General features: G+C 42.1%; 1 protein-coding gene across 3 annotated transcripts in view; it reads left to right on the top strand.

Moving 5' to 3' along the window:
- The window catches only part of MICAL2 (microtubule associated monooxygenase, calponin and LIM domain containing 2), a 241,958-nt gene that overhangs the window by 193,861 nt on the left and 25,951 nt on the right, over positions 1–22,146 (top strand). For all 3 annotated transcript variants that reach the window (XM_010830618.1, XM_010830615.1, XM_010830616.1), the window contains 3 exons: positions 10,893–11,008; positions 14,209–14,301; positions 17,264–17,357. In XM_010830618.1, the coding sequence (XP_010828920.1) occupies positions 10,893–11,008; positions 14,209–14,301; positions 17,264–17,357 (303 nt within the window). The remainder of the gene's footprint in view (positions 1–10,892; positions 11,009–14,208; positions 14,302–17,263; positions 17,358–22,146) is intronic.

The following is a 22,146-nucleotide window of genomic DNA, read 5'->3' as shown; positions in this document are numbered from 1 at the left end:
TTATGTGTCTTATGTGTACAGCATTATATTTTGACCCCTATATACACTACAGCATACTCACCACCAAAGCTTTAGTTTCCATCCATTACCATAAAGTTGACCTTGTTTACTCATTTTCCCTCCCCCTACCCTCTTCCCTCTGGTAATCATTATTCTGTTCTCTGTATTTACATGTTTTTAATGTGCTTTCATTTGATTTGTTCAATTAATTTATTTTTGCATTCCCCACACCAGTTGCATTATGTATTCCCCACACCATTCCCCATATCATATGCAATCGTCTTTCTCCGTCTTGCTTGTTTCACTAGCATAAAATCATCAAGGTCCATGCATGCTGTCACAAATGGCAAGATGTCATCCTTTTTTATGGATTCTACCATATGGGCTTCCCTGGTGGTTCAGCAGTAAAGAATCTGCCTTCAATGCAGGAGAAAGGGGTTTGATCTCTGGGTCAGGAAGATCCCCTGGAGGAGGGCAGGGCAACCCACTCCAGTATTCTTGCCTGGAGAATCCCATGGACAGAGGAGCCTGGTAGGCTAGTCCATAGGGTCGCAAAGAGTCAGACACAACTGAAGCAACTTTGCAGGCAGGCTGGATTCTATCATATACCACATCTCTCTTTTCATTCGTTGATGGACACTTAGGTTGTTCTCACAACTTGGCTATTGAAAATAATGCTATGATGAATATGGTGTGGTGTATATATCTTTGGAAATTAGTATCTTGTGCTCTTTGGATAAATATCCATAACTGGAATAGCTGGATCATATCTGTTTGTAATTTTTTTTAAATTAATTTTATTTTATTTTTAAACTTTACATAATTGTATTAGTTTTGCCAAATATCAAAGTGAATCCGCCACAGGTATACATGTGTTCCCCATCCTGAACCCTCCTCCCTCCTCCCTCCCCATACCATCCCTCTGGGTCGTCCCAGTGCACTAGCCCCAAGCATCCAGTATGGTGCATCGAACCTGGACTGGCATCTCGTTTCATACATGATATTTTACATGTTTCAGTGCCATTCTCCCAAATCTTCCCACCCTCTCCCTCTCCCACAGAGTCCATAAGACTGTTCTATACATCAGTGTCTCTTTTGCTGTCTCGTACACAGAGTTATTGTTACCATCTTTCTAAATTCCATATATATGTGTTAGTATACTGTATTGATGTTTTTCCTTCTGGCTTACTTCACTCTGTATAATAGGCTCCAGTTTCATCCACCTCAGTAGAATTGATTCAAATGTATTCTTTTTAATGGCTGAGTAATACTCCATTGTGTATATGTACCATAGCTTTCTTATCCATTCATCTGCTGATGGACATCTAGGTTGCTGCCATGTTCTGGCTATTATAAACAGTGCTGCAATGAACATTGGGGTTGTTTGTAATTTTTTGAAGAACCTCCATAATGTTTTCTGTTGTGGCTGCACTTATTTATATTCCCACCAACAGTATATGGGTGTTCCTTCTGATAGATATAGAAATAATCAGATTTTCTATCTCTTCTTATGTTAGTTTTGTAAGCTGTGTTTTCCATTAAGTTTGTCTATTTTATCTAAATTTTCAAATTTATTGTCACAAAATGATTTTTGGTTAGTAGCTCCCTTTAATACTCTGTAGAACTTTTTATCTTAAGTATTGGTAAGTGTGTTTTTTGTCTCATTTTTCTTAATTTTGCTTGATGGAGGTTATCAACTTCATTCATCTTTTTAAGAAAAAGATTTTTGCTTTGTTAATATTTCTGCTTTGTTTTTATTGTCCCTCATAATCTGTTCTTATCCTGAGTATGCTCTTCCTTTTAGTTTCCTTAGGTTCGTTTAGTGGCTCTTTTTCTAGTTTCTTAAAGTATTAATAGATCTTAGAGCATCAATTCTCAACTTTTCTCTTTTACATAACATGTACATTTAAAGCTACATTCTAGTCATTTTGTTGTACTGTATTTTTATCAGCCAGTTCAAATTTATTTTACTTCTTTTTTGATCTATAAGTTGTTACAAATTATTGCTTAAGTTCTAAACGTCTACTTTGTATTTTTAAATTTATTTTTAATTGGAAGATAATTGCTTTACTGTGTTATGTTGGTTTCTGCCATACATCAACATGGATCAGCCATAGGCATACAAATATCCCCTCCCTCCTGAACCTCCCTCCTACCTCCCACCCCACCCCACTTTCTATTTATACTTCTTATTCTTGGTTTCTAGCTTAACCTCTCTGTCATCGGAAGATATACTACGTATGACTTCAGTCCTTTGGAATTTGTTGATACTTGCTTTATGGTTTGGCATATTACCAATTTAGTAAATGTTGCATGTGCTCTGAAGAAATATTCTCTAGTTATTGTGGGGTTGTTCTCTGTCAGGCGGTTACATCACGTATGTTGGTGTTTGCTCACATCTTCTGTGCCCTTTCTGTCACTTGTACTTCTGACCAACTAGATATGAGCAGAGGTTCTTCCCGTTCCTTCCCTTGGCTTCAATAGTTTGCTAATGTGGTGTAGAACTCAACACACATTTACTTACACTTATTAGTTTATTATAAAGGATATGATAAAGGTTACAAATGAACAGCCTGAGAAGAAATACATACGGTGAAGTCTGGAAGGATCCCAAGCACAGGAGCTTCTGCTCCCATGCAGCTGGGGTACGACACCCTCCCAGCACATGGATGTGTTCACCAATGTGGAAGCTCTCCAAAACCTGTACGTTAGGGATTTTTATGGTGGCTTCATCACATAGGTATAATCGATTATTGGCTCATCTTCCAGCCCCTCTCCCCTCTTGAGAGGATGGGTATTAGGGATGAAAGTTCCAAGCTTCTAATCATGGCTTAGTCTTTCTATTGACCAGCTCCTATTCCCAAGCCCACCAACAATCACCTCATTAGAACAAAAGATACTCCTATCACCTAGGAAATTCTAAGGGTTTTAGGAGCCCTGTGTCAGGAATTGAGGTCAAAGATCAAATATTAGCAGAAACTGGGACAGAGACCAATACAGAAGGTCCTTGATTTATAATGGTTCAATTTACAATTTTATTTTATTTTTTTTACTTTATTGTGGTGCAAAAGCAATAGGCATTCAGTAGAAGCCACTCTTCGATTTTGAATTTTGATCTTTTCCCAGGCTAGAGATACAAGATGACATATTCTATAGAGAGCCACAGCTCCCAATCAGCCAGGAGATCACAAGGGTAAATAACTGATACTCTTACACTCATCTGCACTCAATCATTTGGTTTCCCATTTCAGCATAGTATTCAATAAACTATATGAGATTTTCTACACATTGTTATAAAACAGGCTTTGTATTAGATGATTTTTTCCCCAACTATAGGCAATGTAAGTGTTCAGAGCACATTATGGGTAGGCTAAGCTAAGCTATGACATGTAGTAAGTGAGATATGGAATGAATTTTCAACCTAACAGTATTTTCAACTTAGGATGGGATTGTCGGGATATAACCCCATTATAAGTTGAGGATTATCAATAGTTGTATTTCTTATTATTTTACACTAACTTACATTAAACAGTCAATTGTATTTTAAAGAAATTAAAAACCACAAAGAAAAGTTATTTTTTATTTACCATTCTGAAGTTCTTCATTCCATCTGGTATATTCCTTCTGCTACAGAGTTTTCTAAAATTTTTTTATATCCATGTCTGCTAACAACAAATTATTCTAACTTTTTTTTTTTCCTTAAGAAAAGATCACCTTTATTCTTGCTTTAAGTTGAACGTGTTGTTTCACTGGACATAGAATCAAAAATTGACAGATGATTTTGTTCTTTAAGCATTTTAATGATGCACTATTGTCTTTTGGCTTATTTCAGTTCTGACAAGATGTCCATGGATATTTTTATGTTTGTTTCCCTGTAGGAAATGTATTATTTTTCTCAGTCTGCTTTTAAGATTTTGTCTATATCTCTGGTCTTTGGCAATTTTATTATCATGAGGCTTGCTATGATTTTCTTTGTGTTTACCCTGCTTGTGGTTTTTTTGAGCTTATTGAAGCTATGGATTTACAATTTTCTTTAAATTTGCATGATTTTCAGCAATATTCTCTCAACTACATTTTCTGTTCCTGCCATTCTCCCTCTATCTCCTGGTTCTCCAATCACATGTATTTTAGACCATTTGATTTTGCATCACACATCACTGAGATCTGTTCATTTTTTTCAGTGTCTTTTTCTCTGTGCTTCAATTTGGATAGTTTTTTATTTTATTGCTATTTTTTAATTTCACTGAATATTTTCTTCTTTAGTACTTAGTCTGCTGGCAGTATTTAGTCTGCTGTTAAACTGATCTGGTGAACATTTCATTTCAGATTTTATTTTCATCTTCATAGGGTCCATTTGATTCTTATAAAAATATTTTTCATTTTTGTCCTCATTCTGTTCATGCTTTCTTTTTAAATTCTTGAGTACATTAAAATAACTCTTTTTAAAATCTTTGTCTAGTTTCATGGGCTTCACTGGTGGCTCAGATGGTAAAGAATCTGCCTGCAATGTGGGAGACCTGGGTTCAATCCCTGGGTTGGGGAGATCCCCTGGAGAAGGGAAAGGCTACCCAATCCAGTATTCCTGCCTGGAGAATTCTAAGGACAGAGGAGCCTGGCAGACTCCTTCAGATTTCAGAGTCAGACACAACTGAGTGACTTTCACTAACTCACTCACCAGTTTCATTTTTGAGTCTTATTTTATTGATTGACTTTTTTCTTGATTATCAGACTCATTTTCCTGCTTTTTTTGTGTATCTAGTAACTGTTTCTAATTTTCTTGAAAAGATCTCTAGTCTTCCCCATTCTATTATTTGCACTGATCACTTAGGAAGGCTTTCTTATCTCTCCTTGCTATTCTTTGGAACTCTGCATTCAAATGGGTATATCTTTCCACATCTCCTTTGCCTTTCCATATCTCTTCTTACCTGTAAGTCCTCCTCAGACAACCATTTTGCCTTCTTGCATTTCTTTTTGTTGGGAATGGTCTTGATCCCTGCCTCCTGTACAATGGCATGAACCTCCATCAATAGTTCTTCAGGCACTCTGTCTATCAGATCTAACCCCTTTTATTTATCTCTTACTTCTACTGTATAATTGTAAGGGATTTGATTTAGGTCATACCTGAATGGTCTAGTGGTTTTTCCTACTTTCTTCAATTTAAGTCTGAATTTGGCAATAAAGAGTTCATGATCTGAGCCGCAGTCAGCTCCTGGTCTTGTTTTTGTTGACTGTATAGAGCTTCTCCATCTTTGGCTGCCAAGAATATAATCAACTTGATTTCAGTATTGACCATCTGGTGATGTCCATGTGTAGTCTTCTCTTGTGTTGTTGGAAGAGGGTGTTTGCTGTGACCAGTATGTTCTCTTGGCAAAACTCTGTTAGCCTTTGCCCTGCTTCATTCTGTACTCCAAGGCCAATTTGCCTGTTACTCCAGGTATTTCTTGACTTACAACTTTTGCATTCCAGTCCCCTATAATGAAAAGGACATCTTTTTTGGGTGTTAGTTCTAGAAGGTCTTGTAGATCTTCATAGAACCGTTCAACTGCAGCTTCTTCAGTATTACTGGTCAGGGCATAGACTTGGATTATTGTGATATTGAATGGTTTGCCTTGGAAACAAACAGAGATCATTCTGTCATTTTTGAGATTGAATCCAAGTACTGCATTTCAGACTCTTGTTGACTACTACTCCATTTCTTCTAAGTGATTCTTGCCCACAGTAATAGACATAATGATCATCTGAGTTAAATTCACCCATTCCAGTCCATTTTAGTTCACTGATTCCTAAAATGTCGATGTTCACTCTTGCCATCTCCTGTTTGACCACTTCCAATTTGCCTTGATTCATGGACCTAACATTCCAGGTTCCTATGCAATATTGCTCTTTACAGCATCAGACTTTATTTCCATCACCAGTCACATCAACAACTGGAAAGAAATAGAGGAAAACAATAGAATGAAAAAGACTAGAGATCTCTCCAAGAAAATTAGAGATACCAAGGGAACATTTCGTGCAAAGATGGGCTCAATAAAGGACAGAAATGGTATAGACTTAACAGAAGCAGAAGATGTGAAGAAGAGGTGGCAAGAATGCACAGAAGAATTACACAAAAAAGATCTTCATGACCCAGATAATCACAATGGTGAGATCACTCACCTAGAGCCAGACATCCTGGAATGTGAAGTCAAGTGGGCCTTAGAAAGCATCACTACGAACAAAGCTAGTGGAGGTGATGGAATTCCAGTTGAGCTATTTCAAATCCTAAAAGATGATGCTGTGCAAGTGCTGCACTCAATATGCCAGCACATTTGGAAAACTCAGCAGTGGCCACAGCACTGGAAAAGGTCAGTTTTCATTCCAATCCCAAAGAAAGGCAATGCCAAAGAATGTTCAAACTACTGCACAATTGCACTCATTTCACATGCTAGCAAAGTAATGCTCAAACTTCTCCAAGCCAAGCTTCAACAATACGTGAACCATGAACTTCCAGATTTTCAAGCTGGATTTAGAAAAGGCAGCGGAACCAGATCAAATTGCCAAGATCTGTTGAATCATCGAAAAAGCAAGAGAGTTCCAGAAAAACATCTATTTCTGCTTTATTGACTATGCCAAAGCTTTGACTATGTGTGGATCACAACAAACTGTGGAAAATTCTTCAAGAGATGGGAATACCAGACCACCTGACCTGTCTCCTGAGAAATCTCTATGCGGGTCAGAAAACAACAGTTAGAACTGGACATAGAACAAAAGACTGGTTCCAAATTGGGAAAGGAGTATGTCGAGGCTGTATATTGTCACCCAGCTTATTTAACTTATATGCAGAGTACCTCATGAGAGACACTGGGCTGGATGAAGCACAAGCTGGAATCAAGATTGCTGGGAGAAATATCAATAACCTCAGATATGCAGATGACACCACCCTTATGGCAGAAAGTGAAGAAGAACTAAAGAGCTTCTTGATGAAAGTGAAAGAGGAGTGTGAAAAAGTTGGCTTAAAATTCAACATTCAGAAAACGAAGATCATGCCATCTGGTCCCATCACTTCATGCAAATAGATGGAGAAGCAATGGAAACAGTGAGAGACTTTATTTTGCGGGGCTCTAAAATCACTGCAGATGGTGACTGCAGCCATGAAATTAAAAGATGCTTGCTCCTTGGAAGAAAAGTTATGACCAACATAGATAGCATATTGAAAAGCAGAGGCATTACCTTGCCAACCAAGGTCTGTCTAGTCAAGGCTATAGTTTTTCCAGTGGTCATGTATGATGTGAGAGTTGGACTGTGAAGAAAGCTGAGCGCTGAAGAACTGATGCTTTTGAACTGTGGTGTTGGAGAAGACTCATGAGAGTCCCTTGGACTGCAAGGAGATCCAACCAGTCCATCCTAAAGGAAATCAGTCTTGAATATTCATTGGAAGGACTGATGCTGAAGCTGAAATTCCAATACTTTGGCCACCAATGCAAAGAACTGACTCATTGGAAAAGACCCTGATGCTGGGAAAGATTGAAGGCAGGAGGAGAAGGGGATGACAGAGGATGAGACGGTTGGGTGGCATCACCGACTTAATGGACATGAGTTTGGGTAAACTCCGGGAGGTGATGATGGACTAAGGGCCTGGCGTGCTGCAGCCATGGGGTTGCAAAGAGTCGGACACAACTGAGCAACTGAACTGAACTGAACTGAGTAACTGTTTACTGGCCGCTAGATTTGTGAGGCTGCAAAGAGTCAGATATGACTGAGCAACTAAACAACAAAATAATTTTGTAAATATTACATTTTCAAGTGTCTCTATTTTGTTCCTTCATTTAAAGAATGTTATATAGGCATTAAAGAATGTTTGGCAGGCAGTAAAGTAACTTGCACCAATTTGTTTCTTTCAAGGCTGGTTTTTAAACTTATTCAGTTATGTCTGTAATTACCTTTATTCTAGAACTAATTTATCCCTATTACTCAAGTGTGACTCTTCTATGGTCTCCCCTCTAATGCCCTCAATATTTTCTCTACCTTAGTTGGGTAAAACTTGTAGCTTTCCCAGTCTTGTGGAAGCTGTAGAGATTATTTACGCTATAACTTTGCAACAGTTATCGGCCCAACCTTTTGCAGTTTCTCTCTGTGAACCTATGATAGACTGAAGTTGATGTCTATGCCTTTTTCTGAAGTCCTTTTTCTGCAAAGCTCCTTCCTCTCAAGTACTCTTCCCCACCTATTCCAATTGCCTCAGTCCAGTCAAACACTGACCTCTGTCTTCTCCAAGAATCTGCTGTGCTCTGTTTAGGTTCTTCCTACCTGCCCTGTGTTCTGGAAAGTGTCTGTAGCAGAAAACTACTGGTTGTGGGGCTTCCCTCGTTTGCTGTGTTCCTGCCTTTATCATAGGTCTGCACTGCCTCGTGTCCAATGTCTGGAAGCAAAGCAGCTGCTTTGTATATTTCATCCTGACTTCTGGTGCTTTGTGGTGGGAGATCAATTCCAGAATCAGTCGCTCCATTGCAACCAGAGTAGAACAATGCTGCCAAGCTTTATAAGCTTGCAAGTGAAAACTAAACTAGAACGAATGGGTCTATGATGGAATAGAGTACAGGGGAAGAGATTCAGGTGTAACTATATAACTTTATATAACTTTGCCAGAAGTATAAGAAATGCTTCATAATTAGAAACATTTTCTTCTCAATTTCAAAATAAAATTCAATAGAAATATTTATTTTTGAGATTTAGAAAAAGCTTTAAATTTAGATACTATACTTCCTCCACAAAATAAAGATTAATCAGGCAGTTTTACAGGTGGCACATGTGGTAAAGAACCCACCTGCCGATGCAGGAGACATAAGAGGCATGGGTTTGATCCCTGAGTTGGGAGAGTCTCCTGGAGGAGGGCATGGCTACTCATTCCAGTATTCTTGCCTGGAGAATCCCATGGATAGAGGGTCCAAAGCTATAGTCCATAGCGTCGCAGAGTCAGACACGACTGAGGCAACTTATCACGACACTAATATTGCAGTAGTGTTCATTGGGATCAATGATGATGATGTAGCAATAGCTGCTGCTTCATTATATGGGTGAGGCAGCTGATGGTAATGAAAACATCTACTTAAGCACCTGCAATGAACCAGGCAGGATTCCCAAGTGGCTCAGTGGTTAAGAATCATCTGCCAATGCAGGAGATGCGGGTTTGATCCCTGGGTCAGGAAAATCGCCTGGAGGAGGAAATGGCAACCCACTCCAGTATCCTTGCCTGGACAATCCCCTGGACAGAGAAGCATGGAGGGCTATAGTCCATGGGGTCACAAAGAGTTGGACACGACTGAGCATGCACGCATGCATCCAGTGGACAGGTACTGTGTTAGACTCTTTACATTGATCTTTCTTCTTCCACAGCAGTTCCGCAAGTTAGAAATCACAATCCCCAGAAACTCAAGGGGTGAAGTTAGTTCCTCAAGCTTACAGAAGGGAATAGTCAGTGCTTAAAATACTCAGCAGTAATTTAGTGGCTCGAGCTGGGACACAATCTCAGATCCCTACCAACAGGGCCTCCACCATTATTATGCTGCTCCTGATTCTATCTTCACCTGAGCTTTCCCATCTGGCAAATTAAAGTGAAAAACAGTTAACTCCCTCCCCAGAGAGGCTATGTTATTATATAGATGTTTTGCATTATTTTGCTTTGAATAACAGCATATGTAAATGTGTTCCTGGAGGTTAAAATTACCCTTATTTTTTAAAACTTGGCCTCTCCCACTCGGGTGAATAGTTGAAAATTATGGGGAAGAAAAGGCAGGCTGGAGAGAATGTTAGTCAGCTTGAAACTGCCTCTCCTCCCTCCATACCCAGCACACATTTCTCTTTAGACAGAACCTGCCATGGCAGAGTAAAGATGAGTAAGTTTTCTATCACAGAGTCCTAGCTGGTTCTGATATCCAGTGTTTAGGGTGGGTTAATCCAGATAATAATCATTGACTCTGCTTCAGGTTGATGTGTCTGGGCAGATGTTGTTGCTGAGCAGAATACAAGTCTCCTATGGAACCTGGAAGACTTTATCACACGTGGGACCCAGAGAAGTCACAAAGAGATTCGAGCAAACATGGGCACTTCCTGCCTCTAAACATCTACCTCTTGTTGAGGAGTTGGCATGTCCCCTTGACTTCAGCTCTCCCATGGGCCTGGAACTGTTGAGTCCTCCCTATCTTAAACTGCCTTTTCTGGCATTTGAATCATCACTTCAATGATGTGATAATATCTGCAAGTTGGGAAAATAAAAGTGGCATTTGTTTAGCCATAATTAATGAAATATTTATGTTGCATGAGACTATGTGATAAAACCTTAGGCTTAGAGTCCTTTTGCTTCTGATTACATTTGGGATTTTTTTTTCTATGACCAGACATTCTGACGCCAGCCCTTTTACACTGAGCAGATGTCATGTAGTAAAAATGGGTGCCAGATGCTGTGAGCCGCAGAAGGGCGATTTGTTTAAGAGCTGGCTCTGACTTTTTTGCATTCAATTACTCTGCAGAACGAACCTTACACAAGCATTTAGGTAACTCAGCTAACTTCAGACACGCATTTTAATAATAGATTTCATCTCTGAATGCATTCTAAGCAACACACTATATAAATAGTGTTTAAGGAATTAATTGATTTCTGCATAATACCTTTTTTTTTTTTTTAAACATGAAAAGAGAGCTGCAAAGCTCTTGGCAGGGACCCAGAAATGTAATTAACGTGGAGGGCCAAATTTTCAGTTGCCCTTAGGTGCTGCCGCTTCATGCTCACGGCAGGTGCAGGGAAGGGAGGGTGGGGAGGAAGAGAACGGGGGTGGCAGGGAGGAGGGAGAGGCGGCTCTGGGTCATGAAGCGGGAGAAGAAGCTAGGAGTTCAAGTGAGTTCTGTTCCCATTTCAGGTCCCACTCAGGTCCCCATCAGAGCGCAGGGGACAGGGACTGTCTCTTCCACCTCTTCCCCCACCGCCTCCTCTGCAGATGAGGAATTCCATCCCCAGCCTTCCTCGCGGTCAAAGGTAACAACACTTGGCAAACCAACGGGGGCCTTGGCTTGTGGGGGCCGTTTTACCATCCTGATTTCAGACCCAATGTGGGCTCCAGCTGCAGCAGTTTCATTAGGAAGATCATGTTTCATTGCATCTGACAGCAACCACTCTTTTTTACCTGGAACACCCTAAGGATTATCTTTATATATATATAAAAGATATATATATATCTTTATATATATATATAAAACTTTTAGAAGCTTGCCTTTCTCAGAAATGTCAAAATGGGAAGGCGGAAAAAAACAGACGTATTGACTTGAAACCATTTGGTGACTGCAGCTCTTAAAGTGGGTTTAATATGTGATCCAACAAGCAAACCATCGAAAAAAATTACAGCAAGCAGATGCATATTTCCCTGGGGGAAGCACAGCTTCATTTAAGAAGCACTAGAGGCAGATTGCATGGAAAATGTTATGTTTATTCTAATCAGAAATGCGAAATGAACCATGCAGTTGCATCTAGACTCCGAGGATCCCCACTGACTAGCTGAGTGCCGGCAGGGGGACAGCCGTTCTTCTCTTTGCTTAATGAACATTAATTTACGAAGCACCCTTTAAACAACTCCCGTACCAATGGATTTAAAAACACAAACGTTGTTGTATGTCTTTAAATGCGTCTGTATGTCACATATGTGGAGACATGCATCCCATGACCAAATCCCACCATTGTTTCCTTTGTCTGCTGGGGCTGGAAGGGCTGAATGGCTGGACCGCGTGTGCTTCCTGGGCGGACAGAGAAGCGGTTCACTGCTGCGGCAGTGTTTACTTTCTGGAGCAGTGAGGATCTGAGGAGAAAGAGAGAGAACCAAATTTATTTACTTAAACTCAACTTTTCCATATCTGGCACTAGGAGCTTTGGCGTCATCTCAAGTCACTCAGGGGTTCCAGCTCCCCAAGGCCCAGCTTGGAGCAAGTCAGGAGGGAACTGGGATGTGTGTGTGTGTGAGAGAGAGAGAGAAAGAGAAGAGAGGGAGGGAGGAGGAGAGAGAGGGGGGCGGAGAGAATGAGAATAAGACAATACTGAGAGATTTCTAATTTCTGACTGTGGGTGTGTCTGATTAGTTTGGCACTCAACACAAATGAATCCTGTGTGTTGATTTCTAGGGTTTCCCTACAGGCCCTTTCACCCCCTTGAGTGACCCTGAGTTAATTCTGTACTCAAATGAGGCAGAGACCCCAGCATCAACCATCTTGACACTCATGGGGACCAAAAGAATGGAGTGGCCCAAAGCTCTCAAAACAGCAAGACCATGATAAACTAGGGCAAGCCTTCCAAAAAGCTTTGTGTCTTCCTGGTGACCCAGAACAGAGCCGGTCATCATATAAGCCTGCAGTGGGGGATAGCTGGGCTTCCCAGGTAGCGCCTTGGTAAAGAATCCGCCTGCCAATGCAGGAGACATGGGTTTGATCCCTGAGTCTGGAAGGTCCCTGGAATAGGAAATGGCAATCCACTCTCAGTATTTTTGCCTAAGAAATTCCATGAACAGAGGAGCCTGGCGGGCTATGGTCCCCGGGGTCACGAAGAGTCAGATATGGCTGAGAAGGCATGTATGTGGTAAAGCTCACTGGTGCTTCTGGCTTCTGACACGGCCCATTCTTCAGGAAGGGAAGCTGGCAAAAAGGCTCCTTCTTTACCACTTCTCAGAGCTCACACTGGAGGAATGGAAGGAGTGTTTTCCCCTCTGGTTTTTAAATCTATTTTGCCCCATACAGATATGTCCCCAACCATGTGGCATAGAGCCCATGTCAGCTCAAGTGAACCTTTACACAGGAAACTGGTATGTGTGTTAGTTGCTCAGTCGTGTTTGACTCTTTGCAACTCATGGACTGTAGTCCACCAGGCTCCTCTGTTCATGGAATTCTTCAGGCAAGAATACTGAGTGGGTTGCCATGCCCTTCTCCAGGACAGGAAACGAGACAAAATAAATACCCTCACCTCTTTGCTCTGCACCCCTCCCCTCAAATTAATGCCTGGATCTGACAGATGGGGGCAGGTTCAGCCCTGCCAGATTTCTCTCTTTCTCTGTCCTTTATCTTTTTCTTCCTTAGCCTCTTTGCTTTCCTCTCTGTATCGTCACCACTAGCACTGAGGATGTAAGAAGTGTGCCTGGCGCTTCGTAAGGTTATATGAGTGCTTGTTGATATAGCATCCCTTTTGTTTATGTCATCATCTTAAGAAAAGGCAGTACAAGACTTTCTTTACCCATCTAGGTTCTGCTTTGCTGACTCTTGATAAAGGAGTTGGGCTTTAGCAACTTCGCTGCTGTAAAGTGCTGAGATGGTATGAGGCTATCAAGGCATCCTCGCTGAAATTGTTTGAATGGTCTTATTTAGGGTGAAAGTCTAATATTTCTATAAAACAGAGGTGCATGATGTACCTACACTGTATTGGGCATGGGAAAGACAGAGTAAACTAGATGGACATACGGACACTTGGATTCAGGTTACCTGGGCTTAGCTACTGGTGCTTCCAATTCCTGATTGTGTCATCTTGGCTAAGTTACTTAACTTCTCTGAGTTCTGATTTCCTTGTCTATTAAAAAAAAAAAAACATACTTTGAAGAATAAGTAAGATGATATTTGTGAAGTAATCAGTACAGTGTCTGGCACATAGCACTCAGTACTTGCTGGCATTTATTATGTAGATTAGTATCATGAGAGCTCAAGAGATATTTGTTAAATAAGGGACTGACTCTCCACAGAGATTGAGTTAGCCAATCTCTGGACAACTACCAGTGATTTCCACCATGCCCCTCTCCACCCCAGCCTTCTAAGAAAGGTCCTAGCCACTTAAAGTAGGGGTTTCCTCATCCAAATGGCCTAGAACATTTGCAGTGGTTGGCAGTCAATCTAGAAGTTGTCCTAGACTTGTCATGAAGACCTGGATCAAGCTTTGTAAATGACCCAATTCTGAGTGTTCTGTATTCCACTAGCCCAGGCACACAGAAAAACCAGTGATATTAATGATGTATTTGCACAAAGTGAAGCAGGGAAGGAAAGCAAGCTTCTGCCTTGATAGAGAACATTTCTATCATTGCAGAAAGCTCTGTTGGACATCATTGTTCTAGAAGGTAAACAGTGGTTTGGTTGGAAAGGATAGAGACTGTGACAGTATTTTGTAAGTTTCAACTCCATTTTTCTTAGACATACTTTTCTTCTTGGTTTTTGTAGGAGAGGAAGGCACTTAGAAGAAGAAGGAAGCTGGAAAAAGCAACAAAGCAATTGGTTAAGCAAGAAGAATTGAAAAGACTTCATAAAGCTCAGGTCAGAAAACAAACGAGTGAGTGGGTCTGGGTTGCTGGGGATCTGGGTCTGGAAGCCCTTTGGAAATCTGTATTGAACTGGGGAAGCTGAGCTGGGGAAAGATCAGTCTCTCTTCTGTAAGCACCAGGCTTGTGGCTGTTCTGAAGGCTGTGGTTCAATCCCTGGTGGGACTCCAGGGCCAGAGAGCCCAGGTGTTGAGTTGGCCCACTCCCAGCTGCCTTTCCATCTGCAGGCATGTGTCCTGCAAAGTGAGCTGGAATGGCAGCCAACACATTGCCTTGGAATCCATCCCAGGCCCTGACTGCCACACTGCAGTGGCCTTCGTTTTGTCCTCTGTGAGGATATAACCTTCTCTCGAATTTCTGACAGTATCTTTGCTGAACTGACAGCTCTTGGGGCTGTCTCTGTTCCAATGTTAGTTGAACGCATAAGCATCTACCATTCTGCTGTAGACTTCCTGGCTTAATTGTTTACTGCAAACATTTTTGCTCAAGTGGATCTACTGACCTGCAAAATGAAGCAGAAAGTCAAGGCATTCCCCCTCTCCCTGAAGACCCCAAACCTAGCCTTGAAGAGGAGTTGAGTTTTTGGACAAAGGGACCTAAATGACCACTTGTGTTAATGCAGTGTACCCTTACATCCCCTTCTCCAGTAACTCACTTTATCCAGTTGTGTAGTCCCATAAGTTGTTTCTGACAAGAAGGAAGTCACTAAATCTAACCTTCTTTACTCTTCTCAGTGGCTGACTTGGAAGCCACCCTCTTCATCTAGCAGTCAGGGAAAATTAAATTCCCTTTGTCCATCCTCACCTTCTGAAACAGGCTTTCTTGAAACATTTCAACTTTTCCTTCTGAGAACAAGATATCTTTATGAAATGGATTGGCAAACTCAACAATTTCTTCTTCTTATATTGGGTTGACCGAAAAGTTCATTCAGGTTTTTCCATGAGATGTTATGGAAAAACCCCAAGAGGTTTTTTTTGCCAACCTGCTATTTCTACTCCAGACAGTGAAAGTGAAAGTGAAGTCGCTCAGTCAGGTCCGACTCTTTGTGACCCCATGGACTGCAGCCTACCAGGCTTCTCAGTCCATGGGATTTTCCAGGCAAGAGTACTAACAGAAGAATCACAGTTGCCTTTTGAGTCCTAATCTGCTATCATCCATACCCGCCCTGTATAATCTTTGAGATTTTCATTCTTAGTTTCTAAAGAATGATGACTGTATCAATCAGCTTGAGCTGCCATGATGACATACCACAGACTGGGTGGCTTAAACCACAGAAATTTATTCTTTCACAGCTCTGGAGGCTGGATGTCCAAGATCAAGGTGTCTCCAGTGTTGGTTTCCAGTGAGGACTCTCTTCCTGGCTTGCAGACAGCTGCCTTCTTGCTGTGTCTTCACATGGCCTTTTCGTGTGTGTGCATTCAGAGCAAGAGAAAGAAAGAATTCTGGTATCTTTTCCTCTGCATGTAAGGACACCAGTCCTGTTGGATTAGGGCCCACTACTATGACCTCATTTAACCTCACCTACCTCCATAAGGGCCAAACAGTCACTTTAGGCTTTTGGACATCAATAGGTGAATTTAGTGTGGGGTGGAGACTGCTTAGTCCATAACAATTACATAGCCATAATTACAAAGCAATCAGCCATAAAGTCATTTAAATGTTTCCCTTCCTTTAGCAATGCTACACTCTACAGCGAGAGACAGATCTATAAAGATATCATTGTTTTTAAAAAAGAGACAGAGAGGAAGAAAGCATAAAATTACAAGTAGTTTTAGTTAGAATTCCCATCTATTTCAGATTTTATGTTTGGGATTTAAACACTCTCAGCTAAGACAAGAAGCCAGGTGGCTGCTGAGTCCCTGCCCCTGCCCTTGCTGGGCCTCTTCACAGATTGGAGGTGCCTCAGCAATTGTAATTTGACTCCAGGGGAGACTTAGAACAAGGTAGAGTTAAGGAGGAAGAAGAGTGAGACAGAGCTAGGAGAAAGTAGGGAAGGAAGAACACACAGGTTATACCTGCCCAAACAGCTGCCACTTCTTTGAAGGTGCCTGGTCCAAAGTCTGTTCTGCCAAGAGATGTGCCTTGTGGCAGCATGTGATTAAAAGCAGAGAAAACTGATGGGGATGAAAAAAATGTATATAGCAAAGGGATTTTTTTCCCCCTTAATTTTCCTTCCTAATACACACAAGACAGAAATAGCTAGTGGGGAAACTAAACATGTAAATACAAAGCCCATCATGACCCCAAGCCGTGATAGGTACCTACAGTAGTCTAAGGAGGATATGCCTTAATGAAATAAACATCTCTGTCTGGTCTTAGTAAACTGCTAGTGACAAGCCACAGTACACTTCTGCAGACAGTAAAAAGCCCCATGGTGCAATGAAATAATAGGTTGCCAATTTGTAGCTCAGGACAGGGGCAGGGCAGACTGAGAGAGGAACACCCAGCCCCAGGAGTTGGCTCCCATCTCCTGTTCCAATGTCTTGGGAGGTATCTGCTGGTTCTTCTTGGGAAAATGGATCGTGAGCATGCTCTGTGTTTGTCCCCAGAGATCCTGTCCAACTCTGAATATGGCCAGTAGCTCCAGCAGCTGTGCCATGACCATGGTCAGAGGCCAAGGCTCCGAGGAGTCCAGGAGCCACGAGGGCTGCCCACCCAGGCCGGCAGCCTCTGCCTGACAGCATGTCTGTGTGATTGGCCTGGTCAAAAGGGACTATCTCCCTGGGGGCAGATTGAGCTTACACACAGACTCCTTGCTTTATGTTTTCATATTAAAGAAGGGAAATATCAAATTCCAGTTGTTTGGGGAATTCAGAGATTCTTACCCAGTTAACTGAAGAGCTGGCAACCCAAGAGAAAGGGCTTCTTCCTCTTGGAAAGTAGGTGGCAGAACTAGCCCCCTTGTATGACTCCGCATGTGGCAAGCACCTGCATGACACACAATCCTGGCATTGCAGGCCATCCAGAGGCAGTTGGAGGAAGTGGAGGAGCGGCAGAGGGCTTTCGAGATCCAGGGCGTGAGGTTGGAGAAAGCGCTGAGAGGAGAAGCAGGTAGGTATCACTGTGGGCAGATCCGGTGCAGTGGGCTCAGGCCTGTGACTATGGTCTGAGAATAGTGTTGGTCTAGCCATCCAGGCAAAGCAGTGAGGCCTTGTCACTCGCTGCGGAGCTATCAACATTGACCTGGGTGCCCAATCTGCAGCTGCTTCCTACTTGCAAAATCAAACTGGTCATCCTGTTTGAAATCCCCAGGACATCGGTTGGCCTGTGGGCCTTGGGTTTCTGGTCTGTTCGGTCTCTCTGCTGCTATGTTCTTGCAATTCAGAGGTTAAGATAAATTCAGGAGAAATAGTTGAGTGTTTTCAAGCAATGTTGGTAGAGATTCAAAGCTGGACTTGGAGTCAAAGTCCTGATTTCTCCCTTTACCACCTGTTTCTCTCTTTATCAGCCTTGAGGCCTTGGATCACTCACGTTCTAAACCTTTATGAACTTTTGTTTTATGCTATAAAATGTGGATAATAGTGGTTTCCTATCTTATAGAGCTAAGATAAAGATTAAAGAAGATATTACATATATATATATATATATATATGTATAGTACTGTGTTAGTCACTCAGTCATGTTCAACTCTTTGCAACCCCGTGGACTGTAGCCCACCAAGCTTCTCTGTCCATGGGATTCTGCAGGCAAGAATACTAGAGTGGGTTGCCATTCCCTTCTCCAGGGGATCTTCCCCAATCAGCACATGCCTGGTACAAGGGAAAGCAATAAATGATATCTATTCTACTGATAGCTTCAGATTCTTAGATGCAAACAGAATTCATCTGGTGAAGGCTTGCCTTGCCTTAGACATGGAGACAATGTTTCTATAACAATAAACACTTTTTCTGCCTTTGAGAAGTGTGTGGTCCACTGAGGGACATAGACACGTAAATAAACAAACCATAGTACAGGGGGATGAGGGTTGTGATGGGAACACGCATTAGGGTAGAATGAGGACAGAATCACGGGTTCCTAACTGATCTCAATGGAGGTGGGGCGGGGAGGGGAGGTCAGTCAGGCTAATCACCTGGAAGGGATGATCTGATAAGACAAGAACCAGAAGAGGAACAGGAGGTAACAAAGGAGGTGAGAAGACTGTTCTGGCAGAGGGAACAGCACCTGCAAAGGCCAAATGTGAAATGCCTTAAAGAATGAGGAGCCAGCAGAGGGTTTTGGGTGAGGGATAAAACTGGAAGAAATCTATGTGTTTTTGGAAACCATCCAGCAGTGTGTGGCTAATCAATTGGAGTTAGTGGTGGGCATTGTCTCTTTTTTTATTTAGTTGAATTTTATTACAATGTTGTGTTTGTTTCAGGTATACAACAAAGTGATTCAGTTACACACACACACACACATATGTATGAAAGTGTTGGTCGCTCAATCGTGTCCAACTCTTTGTGACCCCATGGACTGTATGTAGCCCACCAGGCTCCTCTGTCCATGGGATTCTCCAGGCAAGAATACTGGGGTGGGTTGCCATTCCCTTCTCCAGGGGATCTTCCTGACCCAGGGATCAAACCCATGTCTCTTATGTCTTCTGCATTGGAAGGTGGTTCTTTACCATCTGAGCCACCAGAGAAGCCCCCATTTATATGTGTACACACATCCATATACTTGGAGGCATTGTCTCTTTAATTTTCTGATGTGATGTCTTTAGCCTTCTGTAGTTTGGATATAAAGCATGAAAAAGCAGATACTGAAAGACATATTTCTGTGTGCAGTCGTGTAAACAATATAGAGAAAGGTTAGGACTTCAATTCTCTTAAAAATTCAGCAGATACAGACTCAGATTTTGTGAGACCTGAAGTTGGGGGCTACTCCCAGAGCCTTAAAAAGGCCCATCCACTTGAGAAGTCCTATGATTTCAACTTCAGTAGCTACATGGTTCAGAGAAGGCGATGGCACCCCACTCCAGTACTCTTGCCTGGAAAATCCCATGGATGGAGGAGCCTGGTGGGCTGCAGTCCATGGGGTCGTGAAGAGTCAGACACGACTAAGCAACTTCACTTTCACTTTTCACTTTCATGCATTGGAAAAGGAAATGGCAACCCACTCCAGTGTTCTTGCCTGGAGAATCGCAGGGATGGGGGAGCCTGGTGGGCTGTCGTCTATGGGGTTGCACAGAGTCGGACACAACTGAAGTGACTTAGCAGCAGCAGCAGCTACATGGTTAGTGTTTCTCTGGAGATGTCAGGGTCTGACTTACTTTACCCCTCTGTGCCTCAGTCTCTGTGTTTACAAAGCGGGAGTGACGATTGTACCTGTTCCTCAGGTTTATGTTGAGAACCAGTCAAAACAATGTATATGGAAGCCCTGAAACAGTGCCTGGCATAGGAGAGATGGTTAATAAATATTTGTTCCTTTTCTTACAATACTCTGTGCATTTCCTTACAATGAGAACTCAAATCCACCCGTTGGAAGTAGGGTTTTTGACAAAAATGATAACTGTTTGTCACTACTTGGAGCGAGGGTCACAGCCTGCCTCTATAGCTGTTTTCAGGGCTTTTGATACAATGAAATGTTTGGTCATATTCCCAATCAAGAAGGCTTGGCACTTGTCTTTGCTGACTTCAGTGAGAGACTTAGAAATGAAAAGGATAAACCAGCAAAGCTAGGACACGTTTTGGTTTTCTGGGGAGGCAGTATGGCATGGTGGAGTAGGTAAAATCATAAGCATCAAAGAGCCCCGTGTTCAAATTCTGTTCCACTGCATTTAGGCTGTGTGGTTTTAGGAGAATCACTTAACCTTTCTGGCCTCAGGTTCCTTGGAGTAAAAAATGGGGCTAATAATCCTCACATTACTAGATCATTTTGAGAATTACGGGCATTGGTGGGCCAGTAGTCTCCCAAGAGTGCCCACCACATTGTAGGCATTCAATAAATGGCTAGCTGATATTACTTTATGAAATATTATTAAATATCCTGCACTTTTAAAAGACCTGAGTCTCTGATCTTTATTGCTTGAAATTTAAAGTCTAGAAACCAAATTTTTAAAGCTCCTGAAAAATCTCCCTCCCTGTAAAGAAAGGCTATTTTGAGTTATCAGCTAGAGAAACTCAGCCAGCTCACGGTGTTCTCAAAGGTAGTATTTCGCCGGCCAGAAGATGGATTCTGTTCATTCCCTTTATATCCTTGGTAATTTAATTTCCCTGTTAAGTTTATGGGCTTTTTTCTCCTTGATTGTCCTTGTGTGGGTGACAGATGCAGATCAACAAGGGGCTGGAGACTGGAAGAGTCAAGTCACAGCGGCCCCAGAGGAGACCGAGCAGAAGATGTGCGAACCAGGCATCGAAATTAATACACTCTAACTTGTAATAACATTTGTGCAATAATAATATTCCTGTGCAGTTTAATATTCCACTCAGCCCCTTTAAGAGATTGCCCTGGTGCTTAATGAATGACCGATGCTTATTAGGTTAAGTTGTATTTGAGCTGGCCTGGGCTGTTCTGGTTCAAGTGATTGGGAATTATTTAATAGGTATTATTAGGATAATTAGAAAATAATCACAGTTAGACAATAATATTGAGCTACAAAGGTTGTGAATAACCAAATTTAGAGACAGGCCTGAAAACATGAGTTGTCTGCGACAGTTATGCAAGTCTCCTCCGATAGTGATGTGCACCAGCCTGAAAGGGTCTTTTGTTCCTAGGAGTTATTCATTAGGCGGGCATTGAATTAGAGGAACATGCGGGGGTGCAGGACAGAGGGCAATGATGGCTGATGAGCAAAATAAGCCTTTGATGAGCTTCTAATTGTCGTGACAACAATTCATGCTTTCTCTTTTTCCAACAGTCAGAAATAAGCTCTCCCACCCCAGGAAGGGTTTTTCCCCATTTTGTCAAGGCAAGGGAAACAAAGAAAAACAAAAATCCACCCCAGATAACAAGTCATTATGTTCTGTAAGGTGTGTTTGTGAGTGTGTGTGTGTGTGTGTGTGTGTGTGTGTGAGATGTCCTTGACAAAGGGATTGGGTTGTCCTGATGGTTCTAGCTGCCCAGAGTAAAGGACCATGATGTGCAATGACCTGATTGCCTTGAGCTTCACTCTCTATGAAGAGGTCAAGTTGAGCTTTGCAGCTGCTTAGACTTTTTGGTCAAATGCTATTACCTACTGGTTTGTTGATTGCCAACGTGGTGGTCAGTGTTATGTGCCAAGGTGGCGGGACACCCCAGTTTAGCAGGAGACCACCACTCAAATTTAGGCGAAGTAAATAACAGAATCTCTGCTTTCTTTCAGTACCTGGAAACAGGTAAAATCTGGTGAAAACTGAGATCGGGAGCGTATGGGAATTATTCCTCCCCGATAGCTTTACCAGCTTTGAGGAAGGCTTACCAGTTGGTTGCCTGCGTTGAGCTTCTTGTTTCTTTTTCCTTGGAGTCAGATGGCTTTTCCTTCACACAGATAAGGGGTTTACAAAGAACCTGTCTGAGGTTTACAAAGAACCTGGATGCCTGAGGCTGCCAGCAGGTGGCAGCAAGAGCATACACGACAAGAGAAATTGCAATAACCCTCAGGCCGGAAGAGGGAAGTAGTTTGGCTTCCACTCTGTGGTTTCTATCTTGATTGCCACTGAGGAACAGAAGGAATAATAATTTCTTGGATAATGAAACAGCAAGGTGTCCTGCAAAGAACACAGAGAGTAGAGTCAGACACTCCTGATTTTGAATCTTGATGCCATTCATGGCAAAGATTCTGAAGCTGGTAGCCTAGCAACTGAGGAATTTGGATGGGTTTGCCACACTCCATGTGCTGAAAGTAAACAGTGAGATTCAGTGCATCAGAGCAAGGGAGTTTTTA

The sequence above is a fragment of the Bison bison genome, unplaced genomic scaffold (assembly GCF_000754665.1).
Source record: "Bison bison bison isolate TAMUID 2011002044 unplaced genomic scaffold, Bison_UMD1.0 scf7180017864518, whole genome shotgun sequence".
Classification (NCBI taxonomy): domain Eukaryota; kingdom Metazoa; phylum Chordata; class Mammalia; order Artiodactyla; family Bovidae; genus Bison; species Bison bison.
The sequence above is the reverse complement of the archived record's forward strand: the minus strand, read 5'-3'. Positions and strand labels throughout refer to the sequence as shown.